This window comes from Cardiocondyla obscurior, linkage group LG04, assembly GCF_019399895.1.
Source record: "Cardiocondyla obscurior isolate alpha-2009 linkage group LG04, Cobs3.1, whole genome shotgun sequence".
NCBI classification, from domain to species: domain Eukaryota; kingdom Metazoa; phylum Arthropoda; class Insecta; order Hymenoptera; family Formicidae; genus Cardiocondyla; species Cardiocondyla obscurior.
This window is the reverse complement of record NC_091867.1, coordinates 6,239,349-6,262,517: the sequence shown is the minus strand read 5'-3', so window position 1 is coordinate 6,262,517 and position 23,169 is coordinate 6,239,349. Positions and strand designations below refer to the sequence as shown.

Here is a 23,169-nt window from a genome sequence, read left to right as displayed (position 1 = left end):
TGGACCGGCGACCCCTCGCGCCTTTTGGAATTTTTCCCCCGTGAAAGGGAACGCCGGTAGAAAATTGCGCGGAGCGCCGTATGCGCTCGGAATTTTTAAGATGATATATACACGCGAGAGTACAAAAAACAAAAGTGCACCAGATGAATTATACGGAGAGTACGAATAAAAATTAATTCACCGTCGCTAAGTGCCTGATAGATGGCTAATATCGTATCTACAAGCAAATATCGAAATCAAACGGTGACTCGCGATTTTCGTCCTCTCGATTTGCATTGTCGTTCGCATTCGTCAAATTGGAGATTTTTATTTCGCAACTTCGACGTGTCATCTTGCGATCGTCTTCGTCTACGGACCAACTTCGCCGAAATATCGCCGCGTTTTCTCATCGCTCCCCGTTTCGTCATTTGCGCGACAAAGAGCGCCTTGTTCCAGATCTCTTTCACGCCGACCAATATCTCGCCGATGCAGCTCGACGTTACCCGCGAGCGTGCACATACGCAGAAAAAAAATATACACGGACATGCACACGTATATACACACGTGGTAACACACGGGCACAATATCTTTCGAATCGTTCGTAGAATTCCCGTCGTATCAGGACGGGATGTAAAGCTTCCTGGGGGATGAGCCGCTTAGCCTCTAAACCTTGTGTGCTCTGCCATAGTCCTCCCGCCGCCACCCCCGGCCCCCTCCCCCCGGCAGCCTCTCGACCGCCCTTTTGTACGAACCATCATCCATGGTGCGCGTATGAGTGAGCGCGTACGTGTGCACGCATACGGGACAGAAAGCGGGCCGTATACGCGGCCCTGCACGGGGATTATCCGGGCTCTGTATTCGTGGGGATTATCTTTGGGCGCCGCGCGTACGTGTGCAGGCCACGTTGCATGTGTACGTGGCCAAATCCTTTAGTGGCTCCGGTCTGATTCTCTCTCTCTCACTTACTCTCTCTCTCTCTCTTTCTCTCTCGCTCTCTCACTCTCGTCCTTTCTCTTTCGCACGTATGTATATGTGTGTTTCACCCTTGTACCCAACACACACACACGTCCACGTCTACTTGCGTCACCGAGGTTGATCGGCCTGCACGTATGCGCCCAGTTTCCGCGCGCGCCCGTGCACGTGTGTGAGCGTGAGCGCGTTCACGTGAGTCTGGGATTAATCCGGGATTATTGGTCGTGTGTGCGCCGCCCGCCGTCCAAATCCAAAATCCAACGCACACAACTCAGCTAATCCTAACCCACCCCCTTTTCACCCTCTCTCGCCTGCACCTCGTCGTCCTCACCTCTCGCCGCCCTCCCTTGCGCGTCCTATGTGTTCTCCACCGACGGTTCGGAACGTTGTCTACAGGGTGGGTCGGAAAATGCGCGCACGTTAGCGCGCCCTATTTTTCCCTATCCGCTTAAAGGGTCGATTTTCGTCGCCGATCGACGCCGGCGCGACTCCGGCGTCGATTGAGAGTTCCGCGATCTCGTCTCTGCCGGAAGTGAAAATGGATCCTTTTTAAATTGACGACAAACTCGAAAAACGTTTAATCGCGACAGTCCAATTTTTTTGAAACTTCGTAAACGTTTCGCTACGTCGATCGATGTTTCCCATATCGCGCATTGCGTTGTTTAAAATAAATAGCCCGAATATTTTTAAACCTATCGTGTGTTTTTAATGAAAAATGTTAATGGAGCATGTGGAATATATAAATAACGATAAACACCGAGATTGCAAAACGACGGGATAAAACTGACGTTACACACGGGATACGCCTATTGTTCGAGTGCCGATGACATCACGGATAATGCGCGACTGAGACACCGAGGAGATTTAAGTGATTTTTAAGTGAGGCTTGAAGCTCCGTTGCGCCCGCAATTACATTACAATCTTCATTATTCGGGCTACGTCACCGCAAACGGTCAGCGAAACGTTTCGCTGTTATATCGATACAAATTACAAAGCAAAAATTTCCACATTTTTTAATTACAATCTCAACCAACAAATCACTGAAACTCAACAAAAAAAAAAAATTACTAAAAAAAAAATTGTACTTTAAATCAATAAAAGCGCCGCAGTCGTTAAATAAATCTGTATATCCTTTAAAAATATCCTTCAAAAAATATGAATAGAAAGTTTGATAAAAAAAAAAAAAAATAGGAAGCCCATTTTGCAATGTTACCGAATAAAGCTTACAATTCGAAGACACGCAAACATTTCGTGATATTATGCGAGCTGTTTGCTTTGTCAGTAATCTTTGCGAGAGCAAGACTTTGCAAGATCACGTAAGAACTTCCTCGAAGAGCTAAATGTAGAACAGAATTCGAACGTAAGAGCACCATGGAGCGCACTACACGCACGCACTACCGTACATGTGAGAAATATCCATTCGCAATATGGTCCACGATTGCTCTTCGCGAGTTATGATATCGATTTTGCCTTTGGCTTAACGCGTGGTCAGGCTGAAAGCTAGAACGTATACAGGGCGGCTAGCAAGAGAATCATTCCGAGGGAAGACGGAAAAGCGGCGGTTTTCCGCGACTCGCGCCCCCTGTATTGTCGCAACATACATAATTTAATTAATTGATGCGTTTCCGCTGTAATCTAAAGAGCTCTCTCGTATCTTTTTTCCCGCGCTGTTTACATTTCGCTAAATGTTAAATGCATGCAACTTTAATGCACACGCGCGTTTCATAAACGAAACGCGCCTCTAAGCCTTTGTAATCAAACACGCTCTGAAATATTCCCGTAATTTGTTAATGCAGACCACGCCGCGAGAAATATAAGAATCGCTGAAACGTTGCTCATTGTCGCGTCATTAATACTTTGCAATATTCTAGCTCGCGCGTTGATTTGTTATCGCGAGTCCCGTCCGAGAGTTCCTGTCGATCAGGCTTTAAATCGCGAGTCGTGGAATTACCGAATAAGAACTTTCTTCTTTTATCGCCCTGCCTATTGACGCGGGGGAACGTAAGTGGCGGGAACTCAAAGGCAGCTCGCCACAAAAGGTGGCTGGTCTCCCGGGAGGGAGGGTAGTATCGTAGGGTTAAATGGCGTAACGAGCCCGATCGTATGGCGCAAGACGCCACGGTAGATGTTCGCAGGTCGCCTAGCCGCATAGCCAGGGATTCGAATTTAATCCGGATTAGTTCGTAAGGGTCACAATATCCTCCCCTCTGGCCGCGCCGCCGTCCGCCCTTCGGGCCGTGCACACGGATGCGCGCATATAGACGTCCAGGTAAATCCGGACGGAACACACGCGGACGATTATCCTAATTCCGAGCTGACGCTTACGCCCCGTGGACTAAAAGGGGACAAACGATCTCATCTTTCCAGCTCATCTTTGATGCACGCCGACGCGAAATCACTTTACAAAAAGACAGATAACTCACTTTTTTCGAACGTATTTTCTCCTCTAACCCTTTGCGTAAGAAATTCTTATTTAAAAGGAAGTCGTAGAGACTTTACTGTTGCCCAATTGCCAACGCTTTTTTGCGTGCGATATCGATTGATTCTCTCGTTTAGCTCACGTCGCTGAGAGTGGATGTCAGCTTAATTTTTATTATTTTGTAAACTTTAATTATAATTATTTTTCCACGCGTAACGCTCCGTAAATACTCTCCGCGCAACAATTATTAATCGTACAAGATAATTCGCGGTAATAACCGACAGTTTAATTTATTAAATGTCGAGAATCAGTTTTTAAAGTTTAATCACGCGATTGGATATAAAGAAATAAATTTATTTATTATCGATATTATCACCGCGTTATGCATTTTATTAGACGTTTTATCATCGGTGAAAAATAAGTGGGTCACGCTCGATTCGAAGAGTTTAAAAACCCGTACCGTCGGCTAAGAGGAAAGGTAAAGATAAGACCTGAAAGGAGCGAAAAAAAAAAAAAATCCGCCGACACGGGGAGGGAGGAGAGGGATTAACCGTGACGCACGGGGATTTGAGGAGGATCCTTGAAATCCGTAGATTTAGGAAGTGCGTGCTTCTATCCACCCGCATCCCCTATCGTGCCACCCTTTTCTGCGCGCCTAGGTCGGGGCTGGAAAAGCAAATATGTACTCTCGCCCTTTGCATTCCTGCACGCCTTCGAAATGCCGAACTACGAAATACCCCTCTGTCCCCCCTCGAGAATGCTTAAACCGATTTATCTCCGAAAAGTTAGCTGGAAAGAAGAATCGACTGAGTACACAGTTTAGCAACTCAAAGTAACACGTAATTTTTTTCTCTCTCTCTCTCTCTCTCTCTCTCTCTCTCTCTCTCTCTCTCTCTCTCTCTCTCTCTTTTTGTCTCCTTTATATTCTTTTTCGTGGTAATAAATTTAATTTACAAAAGTATTTTTAAGAAAACTTATTGTGCTACTGTATTAATTATTAAATTTGCAACGCGTACATGCAATTTTTCCTCCAGCATTTAAAAATACTCGGACGTTTTCAGAAAAAGAGATAACTCAAGAATAATTCCAGATTGTGAAGTTTTAGGAAATATAATTTAATTTATTTACCGATTTTATTCGTTTCTTAGACATTTTGCGCGAATTTTAATGTCACTTGAAGTTAAAGTGCTAACCATTACGTCTTTTCGTTCGTGTAGTATTTAATTCTCATTACAAACGGATGCGTGCAAATTGTTTCCACCGCATTATCGAGGATCAAGGAAATTCCGCCGATAGTCTATCTCGTTTACGAGCTTTAACGACCCCTCTCGCGTAACCTCCATCGAATGCATACGTCTTCGTCATTCTTGCCGGAAGTGGACTTTATGACGCGACATGGTAACTGAGTTTCTGCTGCTTAGTCGCGAATAAAACATTTTAGCCTATTTTTTATTTATATAATAATAATAAAAATTATTTATTTATTAAATTAAAATCTTTTTGCAATAGATAGATTAAAAAATGATAATAAATTTTATTTTTAATTTTAATTTCAATTAAATCAACAGAAAACCATGTTAAACTTAAGTATGCAAAACTACTTAAATTTAAAACGTATCATTTTTCCTTTTTCTTTCTTATGCATTACACAAAAACTACCTGTACTGGCCTTCACCGGACGCGAGACAGTGACGGCGATTAACACCGCTTCCTTTCGCTAGAACGCATTAATGGACACGACACCGGCGCATCGTTGCTCGCCGTCGAGTTACGTGTCGTAAGGACGCTGAAGCTGTTTTCGCGCGATTCGGTCACTCGCAAAAAGATGGTCGTCACTCATCCGACAAATCGATAATTTACGGTTGCGAAAATTGTCCAGGATGGAACTTTTAAGAGTGATTCCAAATGCAAACTTTTAAGCGCAAGGCGGCAGGGAAAAAAAAGGGACTTACCTGTGCTGGAAGTGGACTTGCTGAGATCGAACCCCTCCTGCTTCGGGCTGACGTTGAGTTCCTGCTTCGGATGCTGGTTGTGCGCGGCAAACGGCGTTTGCGGCGTGCCGAGAGGCGTCTGCGACTGCAGCGGATGTACCGGCGGGTGCTGGGGCGCGTTCTGCGGCTGAGACTGTTGGGACTGGTGACTCTGAGGGCTCCTCGGTAACGAGGACACGCTGCTCGGTCTTGACGGTGGCGAGGCCTTGTGCGTCAACGCCAGCGCTTGACTCTGCAATCACAAAAATTGGCCCATGAAGCGCGTACATTTTCCCTTCAAGCTCTCTTTTTTTTTCTTTTTAAATAAGTAACACGATTTCGGTATTAAATAATACTTAAATATAAAGCGATGTATATTCCGTTAAAAATAAAAAAAAGCGATTTCTGTTTGAAAAGAAAACATCATGGGAAAAATTCGATGAGCTTGATGATCGTAAAGTATGAGGATCCCTTTGTGTTCCGAAAAGACGCACGCGAAAGAAAGTTAATATCAGCAAGCATGATTTGTACATTTTTACGCTTGTTATTGGGGCAACGAGTTCTTTCTCCGACATTGTCCCCGGCGCAGTTATCGCAGCGAAAATACCCTCGGCGTATGAGAGCACGTTATGTAAATTATTGTGATGTTTATTTCATCGCTCGTTTGTGTATAATCCAACGAGAGTGCGGTAATCGCCGCGGGGTAACATAAATTCTTTGCCGTCCTTAATCTCCGAAGACAAAATTCTCCGACACTTCTAACGGTCGCGTGACTCTTTTGCAGAAACGATTATTTTCGACGTTCCCGTAAAAATGTACCTTTTAATATTTATATAATAAACATTATCACAAGGCAATTGTACGTATATCTTAATTATCCTTTTTTTTCATTTCTTAAAGGAAATTTTATTTTATTGTCACGACAAATAAAATAAAAAAAAAAAAAACTAAAGTCTCGACTGTATCTTATCGAAATCGCGCCAACCGACGTAATAAATTATCGGCTAGAATCTGCCTCCGAGAGAGAAAAAAAAAGAGAAGAAGCCGACTCGCGAATTAACTATGCGCGATTGGAAGCAATCTAGCGATTAAAAAAGCCTTCGGCGGCAATTCACGGTGGGAGCGTCGCCTAAACGCGGTCAAATCTACGACGTTTCGGTCGGCCCGAGCGCCGGATGATCTAAGCGTCGTCCGCTCGATGAAATCTGAGCACGTGCTCAATTCCGAGCGGCGGCCAGGCTAAGGCATAAGCGCGGACTTAGATTTATGTATGAGTGAACTGAACTTAACACCAACGGCTAAGCCGTCCACGGTGTCAACTGGGGTCAACTGGGCCCAGAATGCGACGATCCTACACCGCCGCGGCATCGCAGCCGATCTGCGAAATGCATCGCGATGGTCTTCGCCTAGAAACTGGATCGCCGGTGACGCCGCGGTGGAACACGCGGCGGAAGCGAGCCGACGTTCCGACTCCCTTCGCGGACCTCTCCCGACTTCCTGCCGCGTTCACGTTTCCGCAATTAGCGATTTTCGCGGCCGCTTAGTCTCGTTTGATTGCGGAATTCAATCAGACGCTGCGCGAGCCAGCCTCGAATAATCGACGGCGACGAGTGATTGTATTAATTGCTCAACAGTCTCAATTCTAAACAAAGTTTCATATTAATTGCACCCAGCCACGAATAAACTTCAGATTTTATTTTTTCTTAACAAAATGGACTTCTTACTCAGACAGTTCAATTATAAAAAAATACTAAGACAAAAGTAAATAACGAATGGAAAGACAAAGAGATTCCTATCGCAAATGTATATTTCTCTTTCCGTTTGGCATCTTGATACGCAGCTTCCCATCGATCTAGCGATCGGCTGAGAGGATCAATCTGCGATTTTTTCGCTTGCCCGGACTGTACCGGGGTACGAGCTACTGTTTCGGGAGCTCTTCGAGGTATGCACTCGCAAAAAACACGTCAGACCGCTGAAGACCCGGGCCGCCTCCCTGGAACGGGAACGAGCGAGAGAACGATGACGAAGAAGAGGAAAAAGGAAGAGAAAGAGAGAGAGAGAGAGAGTGGGATGCCTGAAGGTGCCGAAGAGGAGCGAGGATGAGAGGCTCCGACACAAGGGAGAAGAACGCCGACGGGCCCCGAGGGTCTAGGTGGATCGGAAGAGGATGCCGAAAGTCCTCGGCCTGTTTGCACGCGAGGAATGAAGACGAACGCGAGACCGAAAGCGGGAGCGCGTAAGAAGGGGCAACAGGTGGATGGAGTTAGCGGCTTATCCGGCTAACGCCCCAAGTGATATCGCGGTAACTCCGCCGTGACGCGCGAGGGGTTACGACGCTGTTGTCGTAAAATCAGGAATTTCGGCGCGCCCATCGATGCACTCGAGAAATTCCCGCGGCCGCCCGAAAATTGCGCCGGAGACCGCGAAAAACACGGCGAACTGGCGAGATCGCACGACAAAAATTGCTCCTTATCGGACGCCAAGTCAATTAATTCGACGATAGCCACGCTCGTGAAACGAATCGACGGGACGCTCGATAGATAGATAGATACATAGTCAGATAAAAATAAAATGTTTTTCCGCGTCGTTCCGTCGTGCTCGATTTATTAATTTTAACGAAACAAGAGGAATGATGCTGGAATAAAATAATTGAGTCAAATACAATATTTTTTAATAAAACGCACCAGTAATAATAAACCGCGCTTGTTTGTCGGTATATTGCGGCACAAAAGGCGAACGGATTCCAGCAATTTGGACGGCCGGGTACGAATTTGCGCTAACGTGTCCTTCTCTCGCGTGAAAACGCGCATGGACCGTGACGGCTGTAAAAATGGAGTGGTAAATAATTAACCGAGCGATATCGTGGACGACCGACAGTTCGGCAAGGCGTTTATCAGCGGATCAGTTTATCTACCGGGTGTTACGAAGATACGCAGCGACGGCGTTTCCTGCTGGTGTGTTTCCCGTTAATGCGATAACGTTAATCGCTGACCGGGATCCCTGCGAACCTGGAGAGGCGGCGAGAAGAGCGTCTGATGAAATTAGCCGCGACGGAACGGCGGCCAGTCGCTTCTGTACCCAACCATAATTTTTTGATGCTTATAAGGATAAATACGATCGCGTCAATTACTATATACGGTTAAATTTATTGCGTTTATTGTTGGAAATATCCTAAAAATATATCTCGGTCCGAAACGAACTATGTTTTTCTCTCAGTTTAGCCAAACAAGCTTATGTAAGACCGAATTCGCGATGACAGTCTTTAATGTCCGACCAATTGTGATCTTTTTCGGCGTACGTCTTACGTCAGCGGCATCGCTTCTCGCGCAGTCAATTCTGTCCGTCGAAAAAAAAAAAAGAAAAGAAAAGAAAAAAAAAAAGCCTCACGATACACTCCGCCTCTCCGTGTTCCTTTCTTGTCGTAGAGAGCGGATTCTGCGACGACGCTCAGCGCAAATTATCGAACGCTCGTCTCGCTCGCCTCTTTATTAATTCTTCGAATGCTGCATTAACCCAGAGAGCACGCGTCATGTAAAATCGCGCGGCTCGCGCTGCGAGCGATGCTCTGCAGCTGGTTCAACGCAAATTTCTAGTTAAAAAAATTATAAATAGCGACAGACTAATTTTGATTGTACGCAGAAAAAAAATTATAAAATAAAAAATGTTTTATTAACAATAAAAGTTAACAAATTTTTTTCCTAATCGAGAAAAACTAGTTCAAATTAAAACTTACATACTCAAATTAACGCGCCGATTGTTTTGTTCATGTGAGATTAATCCTTCAATTAAAAAATATCCTTTTTTTTTCTGCGTAGAGTTAAAATTAACACAAATTTTTGAAAATTGGAAACGGAATATTTAATCACAAATTTATAGAAGTTCAATGATGATACAACTGTTTGGTATTGATTAAACTTTAACGATCGAGATAAGTGTTCCGATACACTTTTATAAAACACCGGAAAGCACTCGCTAGCGTCTGATCTTCATCGATATAATAACGTGCAGGGTATCGTGTCCTAATAATAATTCGTGAATCTACTTAGGAAAATTTGCAACGACTCGCTATCTATTTTAGCACGCGTGATAATTTCGCGCTATCTTTCGGTGGTCATCGCATGAAGCGGAATTAAATGTGGCGCGACCCACATTAATCTGCAACATTCTAATCACGCTTATCGAAATATCGAACCGGCGATATCCCCGGACGATAATTGGCTGCCTCTTTGTGACAGATAATCCGCGGATTGATGCGTTTGCGATCGCGTTACGTAAACTGTTGCCGACCGTGGTGTCAGATACCTCGTTTCTAAATGCAAAACACGGCGCGGCTGAAGATTAGAAAGCAATAGACGGAATCTGGCGGCGATCGCGGATTTTGAGGGCGCACCAGAGAAAGCAGCGGAAGCGCAATATTTCAAAATTGTAGTTAAACTTAGGCCACGTATAAATTTATAAATACATTTTAAGTTTACCTAACGCAAAGCTTCTGCAATATTAATGCCTTAAAGTATATATATATATTTTTTTTTTACGACGCGGAATAAATAATGCGATATTTCATCATTTCTGAAATCTTTCCCCTTTTTCCTTCTCGTTTTCTCTTAAAAATAGACCTCTTTATTATGCAAATCTCACATTGCTGTTGCGCATTTTGATGTAAAAAAAATTAGCACGATAAAATACAAGAATGGGTGCTCTAATAAAGTTACGACACGAGACCGCTCTCATATTGCCGTAACCGATTTTTCCCTCGCAAAATACTCGCCGGGACGAGACAAAAGGTCCGCAGCGTAAAAAGGTAACGCAAGAGGCCTTACGAGAGAGGACCGCGAACCTCTACCTGCGTTTGATATATCGGCTTCGGCGGCCGGATAGATGGATTACAATCATTCCGGGAGCTGGGGTGGTCAAATACCGTGACCATGCGTGTTTCAAACGTATCCTCGTGCACACGCACACGTACGCGAGCGACGCACTTTCGAGTCCACACGTGGCGGCCCGTGCGTGCACGGGCAGTCCTGCGTGCAACACGGTGCAAGGACGCATTTTCAAGCGCCAGAATGCAGAAGGTGCGTCGCAGCAGCGTGAAATTTTTCCTGCGGTAAGCTGCATTTATTAACTGTACGCATTTGTTGAGCGTCGTAAGAAGCCCGGCTGTAATATTGGCATTTAGCAGAAAATGGAAGCAACTGTTACAAAAATCGCGAGTCTGATTGGCGTTTGCGTCTAATTTTGAACACTGAAACCGAAAGCACAAAAGCTAGCCGGAATTGAAACTTTTACAAGAGTTGCGAAAGTAGGACTTCTTGCCGAACGCAGTTATTGATAGCAACGGAAAAATTAATTTTAACTACGTTACTTATTTTTCTTTTTTTTTTTTTACGGGTTTTTGCGGGTTTTATTTTTGTTTTGCATAATATTTTTATATTTGAGTCTTGCAATTGCTTCAGCATTTTGTTCTACGTCTACGATTACCGTTGTTTACGATGTGATGATTTATTTCTTTGATAGTGCGAGTCGCAAGAACTGAATTTTCATATATGTATTTTATAATTTGTTAATGCGTTGTTCTTACGTTTTTACAAAAGCAAAATAAGTCAGTGTTTATATGTAAAAACGAGGCTTGTATTTCGGATTAACGACATATGAGACTACCTTTGACTGCTTTACTGAAATACACCTGAATACATTTCGCGAGATAGTTTCATGTATAAATTAAACATGAATATTTTTTAAACGTTTTTCCTTCAGAAAAAATGTTTTATTCGTATCTGGCTGCAATAATTTTCGAAAAGAAACTTATTCCTTTCGATAAAATAACCCGATTCACGTGTAATAAATCAGCAATATTCCAAAACAAATTACGTATGCGGCATAATCTTTTAGCATTATCATTTCTCTTCTAATGAATTTACGATTTACAAACGTTTCCTCTGTTTATTTCAATATTTTTCCGCAACGGCTGAGACGTAAACGGGACTCGAGGTTGATTTTAAAACGGAACCGTATTACTTTGACGTGATAATTTTACATCACGCTAATCTGTTTAAACAATTTTTTTTTTATGCTAGCATGTTTATCGAATTTTTTTCAACGTTAAATCTCCGACGTTAATTATTCGGTGTTAGGTTTTTGACGGTAATTTTTCGACGGCAAGGCGATCGAGAGATCGGCGCGGTCAATGGAGACATGCGGTCTTATTCCGTTGAATGCCAGAACATGAACATGGTCGTGGCACAGGAAGAAGGCAGGGGCACATCCGTATCGTGGTCAGAACCCGTGACCCCCCGATACGTACATACACGTGTAAACGTACGCGCGTACGTCCGTACGGCACACACGCGAGCCGCGGCTTTACCAAGGATTATCCCCCGCCCTGCGCTGCCCTGCGCGCTGTCCGTTTCCATTGTGAGATCGCGTCGAATGTACGTCCGTCGGGTTTGAATTTCGTCCGCGATTTTTGAGACGCGTAGAATCGAGTCCGAATCCGCGCGAGAGCGCGTTTAAACGGATAATTATTCCCTTCTCGAGCGATTATACGACCGATAAGCGACGCGTTCTTTTTCTCCTTCACAGATGTTGCGCAGATTACGTAAATGCTTACCTAAAAGTATAAATCTACACGCTCTATTTCTTTTTATTTTAAATCAAACGCATATCGAAAGATGAGACGAGATAATTTTGGGATAAAAAGTCTTATCTGCCGGAAAGCGCAGGTTTCTCTGAGAATTTATCGCAAGTTTTTTTCGCATTCCTTTGTGGAACGTTTTCAACGTTTATTGTCTTTTTAATGCAACGAAAAATTGACGCCTCGTCCGCCTATTTTAGGCGCCGAGATAATCGCGCGGAGCGATCAATCGCTTTGAGATGCAAAAGAATGTGCCAAATTGATGACGAGGAATTAATCTGAAAGCGCGTCCAGAAAGAGAGAGAAAGAAAGAGAGAGCGAAAGAAGAGATGGGGTGGCCAATTGGCTGTGTAATGTCAGAAAGGGGTTGCTTTTCGCCCCTCGCTAGTATAGACGCTGCGTTATTTTTATAAGTTCGGCAGACCGAGCGCCGAAAACGACGCCTGCACGCTAATCCACGAACGTAAACCGTTTTATCGGAATTTTTTATTCCTCGTCAAATTAAGGTCACGTATTCTCAGCGTGGCCGGTAATTTTTCATCGGTTTCCCGAATATTAGACGTATTTCTATAAATTTTATACAGTGTGATTTATAATTATTCTAGCTCCAATCAATATTATTCTTAAAAAAATTATTAAATAATTGCTGATTAAAAAATTATCGATATCTTAAATTATTTATTATTCTATAAATTCTGAAAATTAAACTGACTTTAATGTTACATTAATATGTGATTTTAATTGATATTTTTCTTTTTAAATACGTTATTGTTGATCAACTGATTAAAAGTGAATGATTTTTAATTACTTATTATTTAAGTTGATTTAGAAAAAATATTTTTTACCCTCCCGTGAATCATTGAAGTAATAAAGTCTTATATTCTTTCTACAATTTTATGCTAGACTTTTCTAGACAAGATTAATATAGTATTATATATTGTTGTAATATTTTGTCCAGTCTGAAATAATAATGAATGATCACCTGTACTTGATCTGTCTTCGTATTAGCAGCCATCCATGCCTCTACAAAGGTGTCCATTGCGCTCTGAAAATCCATTCCCTTCTGGGGCCTCAATAATTCTCCTGGGCCTCGGTAGTCGCCGCCATTCGTGACATATCGCGTTATACTTTCACAGATTCATAACGTCAATTCAGCTCTGGGCACTTATGAATTAAGAGTCAAACGCAATCGAAAGAATATTGCCGTCTAAACCGAAGATCAGTTTCTTGTCCCTAAACGCCACTTCGGACACCGGTGCTTACATTTAAAAGTCGAACAAACGACGCGAAACTTACTTATCGAGATCACAGACGCATCGAGACGTTCATGAAATGGTGTCCGCTTACTTACGTGGGTGATTCTTATTGTTACAAGTTCTTAATCTCTAGCTACTGTATGCTAATGATTAACGTGGGTGATCGGTCCTTTTTCTTATCAACGAGACGACTTACGCATCTACCGTCACTACAAGGCTGTCTTAAATGTTTTGGTACTAGCGTGGGGTATTAAATAAGCGATCGAAATGTGCGCATTTCTGACTAGACTGCGGAAAATCACACACGTGCTTGCAACTCATTACGATAAGTACTGTCCGGAGTCGCGGCAAATAGAGCGGTTGATCGGCAGTCCCGTCCCGGTTCCCGGATTCCCAATCGGCACGACGTTCGTCCGTTCGAAACGTACACAGGTCCGGAGTCCCTCGATCGACGATCACAGGATCGGTCAGCATGCGGTCTTCTCGGAAAAAGTCGCAAGACGCACTGTTCCGCGTGGGCCGTCACAAACCGCCAGCACCAGACATGTGCGTGGCTTCGAAAAACCCGATCGATCTCTTCGGACGTTCCTGGTCGGAAAGGCAGCCTCTTCGCAACGACTTAAGATCACGGCCGCGTCATCGGGTTGTCTCTCCCTCGTCTCAGGTGTGCCTCTGAATGCCGCCGAGCACCAACAGAATGTCATTCGCGCCGCCGGAGACGAGCGCACGGTCCGCGAGGACGACACGTTCGCTGAGAACGGCGTTCGGGCCGCAACTGTGCGCGTCGAGGCGTCGCGGCGCTCGATCTGCTGCCCCTACGACGCCCTACCCGCGAGCACGCCACCACTATCAACCCCACCACCAGATCGCGCCGCTACCACTACCATCGCCTCTGTCACCGCCACCTCCACCGGCCACTGCGATATCGCCGCGTCTACCGATATCGCGGCCGAGTGCCTCCTCTGGTCCTCGCTCGGCTGCTGGTTCACCCTCTCGCTCGCTGACTCCTCCGAAACCCACCTTCGTACCCCGCGACCTGAAATCCCGCCGTTTCGCCCCGCGCCCTCTTATCCTACCCGATTCCGTCGCGAAACCTTCTCGCTCTGGATAAGGCATCGTCTCACCGCCGCTCTGTTCTCTTTTGTTCACGTCAAGTTTTTTTTTTTTTTTTTTTACTCACAATCTCACCTGTTTCCTCTTTATGGCTTTTATATTTTTAAATTTATCTTTTAATCTCCAACTGCTACTTTAAATGCTCATTAAAATTTTTTTTTTTATTTTTGACCCAATTTTTGTTTTATTTTTTTTTTTTTTAAAGTTATTTCTATTTTTTTTTTTAATTTAAGGGGGTTATTGTTTCTCCTCTGTTCGTTCAACTTTTTACGCGGCGCAAGGAATTTGCTTTCTCATCTCGCCTTTTTTTTTTTTTTTTAATCTTTCTCCGTTGATTTCGATTCTCGCTCGCTCGCTTCTCGGTCTTTCGTACTTTTGTGCCTCTACCGAAAACCGGGGTGTGTCTAAAGTAATATGTCTATACACCTGTTCGTTTAGCAACACGTTCTCAATGAGCTGCATCGAACCTAAGTGTGAAAAAGCCTGATATCTGTGCTGCCGTATCATTTTATGACGGCCGTAATTGTAAAACGTTGAATTAATCAAGCTTTTATTTTTCGCGGAAAATTATGTGAAATAAGTTTCCCAACAGATTTTATTTTGAAACATTTCGAACTCGACGAAGCGTTTAAAGCACGTTGCATGATAAAAAAATTATCGCACGTGTAATAACAACATAATACGCCGCGGTAAATGATTAAATAAAATGTTTTAATTAACGGACTTAATGTCGCACGATAAGTAGAGACAGATACGTACTTGGATTAAAAATTGATTGAATCACTTTCTGTCCTTCGCAATAAAAATGACCGAGATCCGATCAATCTCATCCATCGATAAGCGGGCAGATTAATCTGACAAAAACTTATATCTCGCGATATGTAGGTAAAAGTATAATTTGCGATTCAACTAAATTAAAAAAAAAACATCTATAAATTTTTACTTCCGATATCCGCGAATTTGCGGTGCTTTGCGAGGAAAGTCCTATCGGGCAAATAATTTGAAGCACTTCTCTCTCCAATTTTTTTTTTTGGTAAAAAAACAATTTTAATTAAAAAAAAAAGAGAAGAGAAATACTTTGAATCATGTGTAATGAGACTTTAACCGCATCTCCTGAAAGCGCATTTGTAACTTTGACTTTGTTAGATGCGACGCATTATCGTCACTTGATAATCCACCGGAATTAGACGAGTTAGCGACTACGATTGGGCTGGTTTTATCGCCGGATTAGCGACCGAAATAAAGTATTTGTCGCGGGGAATCTCTACGTGTATCGGCAGATAATACAGTGGTTACGTAATCGCCAAGCGAAGCTTATCCGATATCGCGCTTTATCGTAGGGGTTACCTAATTCGTCGTCGCGACAAAAATCCGCCCAACAGAATGCACTTTTGTTCGGTCTTCCTGACAGTTTGTCGAGAGCGACGCAATAAGAAAATAACGGCGACGATTGTGGTATCATGGATTTTCGTTTCCGGCTTCCGACGGATATTCTAGAAATATTTCAACTGCGTGTTTCGGTAATTTTATCATTTAAAAGAAACAATTTTGCAAATTTAACGCAACTTCAGTTACGCCGAGTTAATACAGCTGAATAAAATCGATCCTGTACTACTCACGTTGATTTAGCAAAATAAAAAAAAATAAAAAGTGCCGACTATCGCGGCGCATTCGCTTTAATTTCAGCTTCAATAACGTTCGATTGGAATACTGGATAATCCCGGGATTAAAGCGAGTGCACGGGAGATAATGCCTTATTCATCTGTTGTATGTCAATCGATATTGCTCTCGCGTAACGAACCGTCTGCGTTAATTTTTTCGCGAAAATTATTTAATTATAATTGCAGCGACACAAAGAATGGTTTATCGCCGTTAAAATGCTAAACAAAGCCGCGACGGCAGTTTGAACAACAGGGCTAACGTTTTCATTGAACAATTAAATTAAAATCTACAAGTTTTTAATTGAACTTCATTAATCAGATTCTGCTGTTTAATTAAAAAATATTTTTTTTAATTTAATGACAATAATAATATAATTTTTTTTAAGCATAGCAGATTGTGGAAAGTAATTTACAATTATTTCAGCTTTCAAATACAGATTTTTTATTTTACTCATTAAAGTACTTTTTATTTTATTAATTATTCTTCGAAAACGTATTTGTTGTATTCCTACCGCGTATGCTTCCGTACATATCATCGAACATCACGCGTGTAAATCGTCAGACAAAATTTGTCCCGACAGACTAAGAGACTAGCGAAATTTCATTCGCCGATACATCGTTTTACACTTGCCACATCCAAACTTCTTATTCCGCGGGGATAAACGGTAACCAGACGCGTCACGAACGCATCTGCACCTTATCCTACTACCTTAATCCGCTCTGATCCGCCTGATTATATTCGAGCCCGATTAAATATTTAATTATACGGCGATCTTCGAGGGACTTAATATTTTATTTTAACGTCCGAGAGTTCACAAATAATTTTATTATTTAAACAAATAAAGACATTATCCCTTTCGTGGTTTCCCGATACTTTTGCATCTAGTTATCGAACGAGAATGTGACATAAAATAATTATAACTCGTTGATCTTCATTTCTAAGATCAAATAGACTTAACTTAACTAAGAAAAAAAAAAAAAAACACGAGTTTATATTTCCTACTCGCGCATATTCAACACTTCGCGAATTAAAATTGCAATTTTCTCTAAACGATTATTAGCCTACGTATCCAGCGTTCAAGCCCCGCGTCGCCGATCACAACGTCCGAGCCAATAAAGCGCCGTAATCAAGAGCTTCATCTGGAACTTCTCCGTCGTGCTTCTCTCCCCAATGAAACCGGCGTCAGCTATTCCTCCGTCGTACACGAAACACTCGCGCGCGCACATATATACGAGTACCAGCCGCTTGCGAGGGAGAAAGGCGACGGGGGTAGAAACATGACAGTGGGGTAACGATTGCATCCGCGGATGGCTCTGATGCAATCTGTGTGCAAAGCGGTCTAAAGTTGCAACTCCTACGACGGAGGGCCGTGGGTGGGTACGAGCAGGGAGGAAGGGAAGAGGAAGCGGAGGGGTGCAGGGCACTGAGAGGATCGAAGGGGGCTACGGGTGGAAGAAGGACCGCGACGTCCTAGGTCGCGTCTCAGGGCGAGAGAAGCGCGCGGAGAGGAGACCAACGTTATCGGGCGCGGTGGCCCTTGGCAGGGTGGTTTTGCCAGGGTCGACAAAGCACCGGATGGCAAAGCCCTGCTGCCTGGGCGTACACCCCCGAGCTTTCGGGCGGAGCTAGTACGGCACGCCTACCACGGAAGCTTTCGCGCTGAAGACCGGCGCGTTCGTTCTACGTTCAGGACGATGCATCCTCCACCCTCTCGTCCTGGGATCTCTCTCTTTCTATCCGGAGCTTTTTCGAGGTAAAGACGAGCTTCGCCACCTTACGACGAGCACACGGACGTCTAACACTTTCGCGAGCTTGCACGCTTATCCGCGGCGCGTGGGAGAGAACTGGAGGGAATGGGCGAGAAGCGCGAAGGAGAAGCGGCCGAGGCGGGCCGGCCTCGGTACGAGAAAAGCCAGGGTTTTCTGCGAGAGGGGCGATAAAGGGGAGCAGCGAGAGAGAAGACTAAGAAGCGCGGGGGTGGGACAACTAAGGCGAGAGTAACGTATGCCCGGAGCTAATTTGCCGGAGCTTACCCGGGAAATTACGAGCATCTCACGCGATGCATCCGAATATCCTCGCCGTCCAATGGACGAGCCCGGCCGGAATTAAAGGAAGCTCGCAGGAAGCCCCGGACTTGGAGCCCACGACGTGACTTTTAACGCGTTCATCTCGCAAGACAATACTTACACGATGTAACTGAAATAATTTATAGCGCAATCTCACGAAACCGCAATTTCTCTTCGATTGATTAGCCTGTGCAATAAAATAAATAATAAATACGCGTCTACTCCGAATTTCAATTTCTCGGTTCCGGCAAGGCTCGTGGTAATAAGCGCAATGATAAAGAGGCGTTTCATACGAATCGCGGAATAAGATATGAAGTCCCGCGAGGTGCGCCAGAGATATCTCGCCGCAGCGAATCTGTGCCGAGCATGTGGTCGCGCGGCGTTAAGATACAAATTGAAAACCATTTAGCAAATCTCCCCCGTCATTCCAAGTGTTAATAAATTCAGGTTTACGAGGGTCGCAGGGCCACGTTATGGATCCGCGCGCAGGGTGGGTCGCGGGGCTTTAACTTGCATAAAAGCGACCGCGGGTATATACGCGCGAGAAGAGAATCTTTCCCCCTTTTTTCTCCCCCTCCCCCCGCGAAATATTTCGTGGCATCGGAACGGATCTTTTTATCGCTCGATCGAGCGGAAGCCCGCGCGCGGAATGTACGGCCGTATAATTTGTTGAACCGAAGGTAACGTGTGCGCGAACGTTAATAAAGACCGGAAAAGAGATGGAAATTCGACGTAGGGATAGACGTGTTTTATACGCGTCTGCGTTACGTTATTTATATCCCGAATCAACGGGAACGTGCGCCGAGGTAGAAGAAATTGCGATACAAGCGAGAACGTAGATAAATATTCTATGAAGTACGGGAATTTTTTCGTTTCTTCGGGAAATTTATTTAATAAAAATTAAATTGTGATGCATATTTTTTCCGCGGCACGATTCTGTGGTCGTGTACTACCGAGTGGAAATTGATTCCCACTGTTACCTAATAATTAGCTAGCCAATTCGTGGTTTATCTCGTAGCTATCTAGCAAAACTGCCCAGCACTGAGCCAAAAATGTAACACTCAAAATGTACTAAATACTAGATAATTATTACTAGCTAATAACGAGCTAGAAAAGCTTTCCGACCGACCGACTGCCTTCCGGCCGGGGCCGCGAGCGATACAGAATTTAATACAGCTTCAGCGTTCAATAAACTCCGACGTGTGTTCCGTGTACGTCATATCGCGTCACGCTAAAATCTAACTCGTCGTGGAAGACTTGTGCGCGGTAATCCCCCGACTACTGCCTCGGCGCGAGTCCTTTGAGGGTGGAAACGTTACCGAGAGTAAAGAGAAGGCCGGCCGCGCGGAGCGAGACGAAGAAGAAGGCTATCGAGGCACGGTCGTAGTTTGCGGGAAATCTGTACATATAATACGATGTAATAGGAAAGAGGAGATTTCAGTTGATACGGGCGGAGAGGTGGGGACTCGAATGGGGGCGAGCGAGGGAGGTATTATCTGCACGATGGGGACACGTATAAGCGAGCGCACGAGAAGAGCCAAGTGGAGGACGACGGGAGGATAGGCGAGCGAGTCAAAGGCAAATATGAGGTTTGGAAATTTGGATTAGGACCTTCGCAACGACGAGACGCGGTCCGCCGATGTCCCTTTTAGAGTTCTCGCGGGGCGAGCGTGTGTGGACGTAGCGAGTAAGGACTTTCCACATAGCGACCGACATCAAACTGCTTAGACAACAAGCGGAACTCAAGCTAACTCGCGAGGTTTGCCCGGATCGTATGTATATCAGGCTGGTCGACCGTAAATTGCAGGAGAGACGAATATTCATTTGCCGAATTTTGATTCGTGCCCAATTTAAAAATATTGATTTGCACTTTTTTGTAATATAATCGAGAAAGTTATTTTTGAAATTTAATAGATTTTATGATTTTTATAGAATCTATCTTGTTTTATTTAAACAGAAATTATTTATATATTTTATAGATACTAGAACAAACCATTAACACGCTTTGCGTTCAAAAGATCCGATTACAAACGAGTCTCATTACAAAAAAACATTACGAAAAAAAAATTATGTGACTTACCAATCTGCATTCAGCGGAGTTGTAATATTCTGCTGGTGACTGTAACATAAAAAGAAAAATATTAATCTGACGTGCCAGTAAATAAATAAGATTAATAAAAAAAAAGGTAAAAAATTTTTTTTAATAAAGATTTAATTTTAAAAAATTTATGCTTACCTAAAAGTTGCTCCGCTGATACATGATGCCCCCCGGGCCTGCTCCTCCTCTCAGGATGTCTGCGGGATGTCGGGTTGGTCCTTTTCCAATGGTTGAATATTATCTGTAACACAAAAATTGCAATTGATATTCTGTTCCGTTCAATGTTCTGTTCAATGTCTTATTGAGCGCGTAATGTTTATCGCCCCGCGCGCGTGTTTTGCTGCCGGGTGACCGGACGCACATTCCAACACTAGCGCAGCTAAGTCGTACCGTCCTCCCTTCTCCCCGCGCTCCCCGCGCCCACAGTCCTTTTTACGATTAAAATTAGGAACCGCGACGAACGATAACTCGTATAAATTTACGTACTCAATATTCGTGGCGTTGCTTACTTTTATCGGGTCTCCTCCGCGCACGGTTTTCCCCGAGTTCCTCAAAAATCGCTCGAAACGGGACGAGAATCTCGGCCGCGACGAAAAAGACGGGCGAGGTGCAGACCTCGTGCTCTCAACTTTGATCTAAAATTCGAGTTTATATAACACTTCGACCGCGAATATTGCAGCTCGCGTATCGTCGCCCGATTAAAAGTACGCGAAACTATCATCGCGGAACAAAGAATGTGATGATTCACCTTCATGTGTTCGGTCGAACGACGGTGAATGGGAATCGGCGGTGTCCTGTGCAAGACACTTCGGTTCACGGGGCTTCAGGGCGAGACGAGACATAAGTACACGACAATAAACCATGCTAGAAAACACTCAGATGCCTCGATATCCGTCTCACAAATCTCTCCGCGTGGACCGCGTGGCCGGCGTATATTCACTACTACGCACGGGTCGTGTAGATCGTTCGCGATCAGGCGATCGATAGAGCGCTGTGATTGGTCGGCCCGCTAGGGACTCCTATCACCCCCCTGTCCGGCTCGACGATGTTTACCCAATTCATGCGTCACATCAATTTTTTTAAATATGATTTAATAAATGCAATATATTGTATAATCATATAATTTGGTGGTTGCGAGTGAGGCGCGAGAAAATCGCGAAGACTGTTTGCCCGGATAAATAGGATAATTCCCTTTTGTTATACTTCGTAGAATTTACGACATTATCATAATGAAAAGTTATTATAAATTATTCGCTTTTTATCTTATCTGTAAATGCAGCAATATAACTTACAGTTGTAACTGCAAAGGTACTTTCACAGAATGCATATAAAATATAAGAACCTCTTAATTAGTATTTCTAAAGCGAAAGAATCTGCGCAAGAGAAACGTCGAGTTTCCGCTGTCTAAAAATCCATTGGAAAGACTAAGTTATTTTCGCAATTTGCAAACAATTAATAAATAAAAATAAATTGCGAGTAAATTGCGCTAAGAATATTTCCGAGAAACGATCTATCTTCTCCGCGGGTTGGTTCAAATTCGAAAAGATAATGTGCCGACGCTTCACCGCAGATATACCATCCCTCGTGTAGTTACGCAAGTTGGAGCAGCCGCCCCCGGTCTTTTCACCCCTTTCAGCTCGCAGTGGACGTGTAGGCGGTGTAGACGTGGCTTCGCGCGCGCTCACGTTCCTATACACCACTAGACAGTGGGATGCGTTATATATCACGGGAGAAAACTTCCAGCATAGATAACCTACTTGAGGAGTTAGCCCGCGTACATGCAAATTTCTGAATTATTATGCCGCGCCGAGTACATTATGCGAGCCGCCCTCCCCCCCCGCCGTCTCGTCTCCCTTCGCCAACCCCGTCTCGGCTCTTGGCGAGATGCTGCAGTTATCTGCTTCTCCCGCCTATCCTCGCCAATTGCACTTTGCAATTAATCTCCGATACCGCACGTGCGACAGAATAAGGAGCCCGGGGACCGGCGAACTTTCGGAAGTTGGCGAACGCGGCTTGCGTCGTTACCCCGTAGACAATTTCGAAAGAAAATGTTGTTAGAGAGGTCGCTAAATTTTTGCCGGGAACAAAATAATTAATTAAGCGTCTGATATTACGAACAATATTAACGAAATTGTAAAGTAGCAGCGTAGTAGTTATGCAATCGAAAAGTAACTATATTTTCTACGATCTTAATTAATTCTCTCGTTTTTCTCGCTCCGAGTATTGTAATTAATATTTAATATATAAACTGCAGTTTTAATGCCTCGCGCAATATATCAATTAATTCGTTTATCAAGCCATGAACAGGGCTCGTTCGATCCACCGCACTTTGTCGAATGTGCAACTCAATTACAATATGATAGAGCGCGTATCACGAAGGGGGAAAAAAAATCTTGTTCAGTTGGTGCGAAGTTAATCAAATTCGCCGGACAGTTTCAAGCGTCGCGATGCAGAAGGGCACGCCGTCGCGATCGAGGGCGCGCATTCGAGAAAAAGTTGGAGGCACTAAGCAGCTCGGAGGAAAAGACTCCTCTGCGTCACACTTTCGCCGATTAATTGCGTTAATTGTCTCGGGGCAATATCAGGTGGCAATTAAGGCTGCGACGGCTAATTAAGTTCGAAGCGGAGGCATCGGTCCGAGCACTAACTCCCTGCACCCTCTAACCCTTCACCCTTTGTCCTTCTATCTAGGTACGTACCGTTCTATCGCTCCTCGTCGCTCGCGATGGCGCACAAAGCTGCGGACTAACTGAATTTTCTTGAGCAGTCAGGCGTCCATCAAAGATCCCGACGATGGAAGGGCCTTCGTAAGGGCCCTCCTAGGGCGCATCATAACCCGCTCGCATCCTTTCCGCGACAATTAGGCAGGGCTGTAATCGATTCTTCGCAGGCTACACGTGAGTCTTCTCTCGAATTCTGAAAAAAAAAAAAAAAAAAGAGAAATAGGTCAGCGGCTAATTCATTAATTTATTTAATCAAAAAACGCGCGGCAACACGGAACTT

General features: G+C 44.1%; 2 protein-coding genes and 1 long non-coding RNA gene across 3 annotated transcripts in view; 1 reads left to right on the top strand and 2 right to left on the bottom strand.

Moving 5' to 3' along the window:
- Dve (SATB1_N and homeodomain domain-containing protein dve) overlaps positions 1-14,092 on the bottom strand; it is a 38,576-nt gene extending 24,484 nt beyond the window's left edge. The window contains exons 1-2 of the mRNA XM_070654610.1: positions 12,954-14,092; positions 5,323-5,593 (exon numbers count right to left, since the gene is read on the bottom strand). Of these exons, the coding sequence (XP_070510711.1) occupies positions 5,323-5,593; positions 12,954-13,028 (346 nt within the window). The 5' untranslated portion in view covers positions 13,029-14,092. The remainder of the gene's footprint in view (positions 1-5,322; positions 5,594-12,953) is intronic.
- Positions 1-23,169, top strand: part of LOC139101837 (solute carrier organic anion transporter family member 1A5) — an 81,610-nt gene that overhangs the window by 44,217 nt on the left and 14,224 nt on the right. The gene's annotated exons all lie outside the window — the stretch shown is intronic.
- LOC139101814 (uncharacterized) lies at positions 19,381-23,072 on the bottom strand. Its single transcript, XR_011545632.1, has 3 exons — positions 22,866-23,072; positions 20,305-20,407; positions 19,381-20,187 (listed from the first exon to the last, which is right to left on the bottom strand). It is a non-coding gene; the product is annotated as an uncharacterized lncRNA (long non-coding RNA).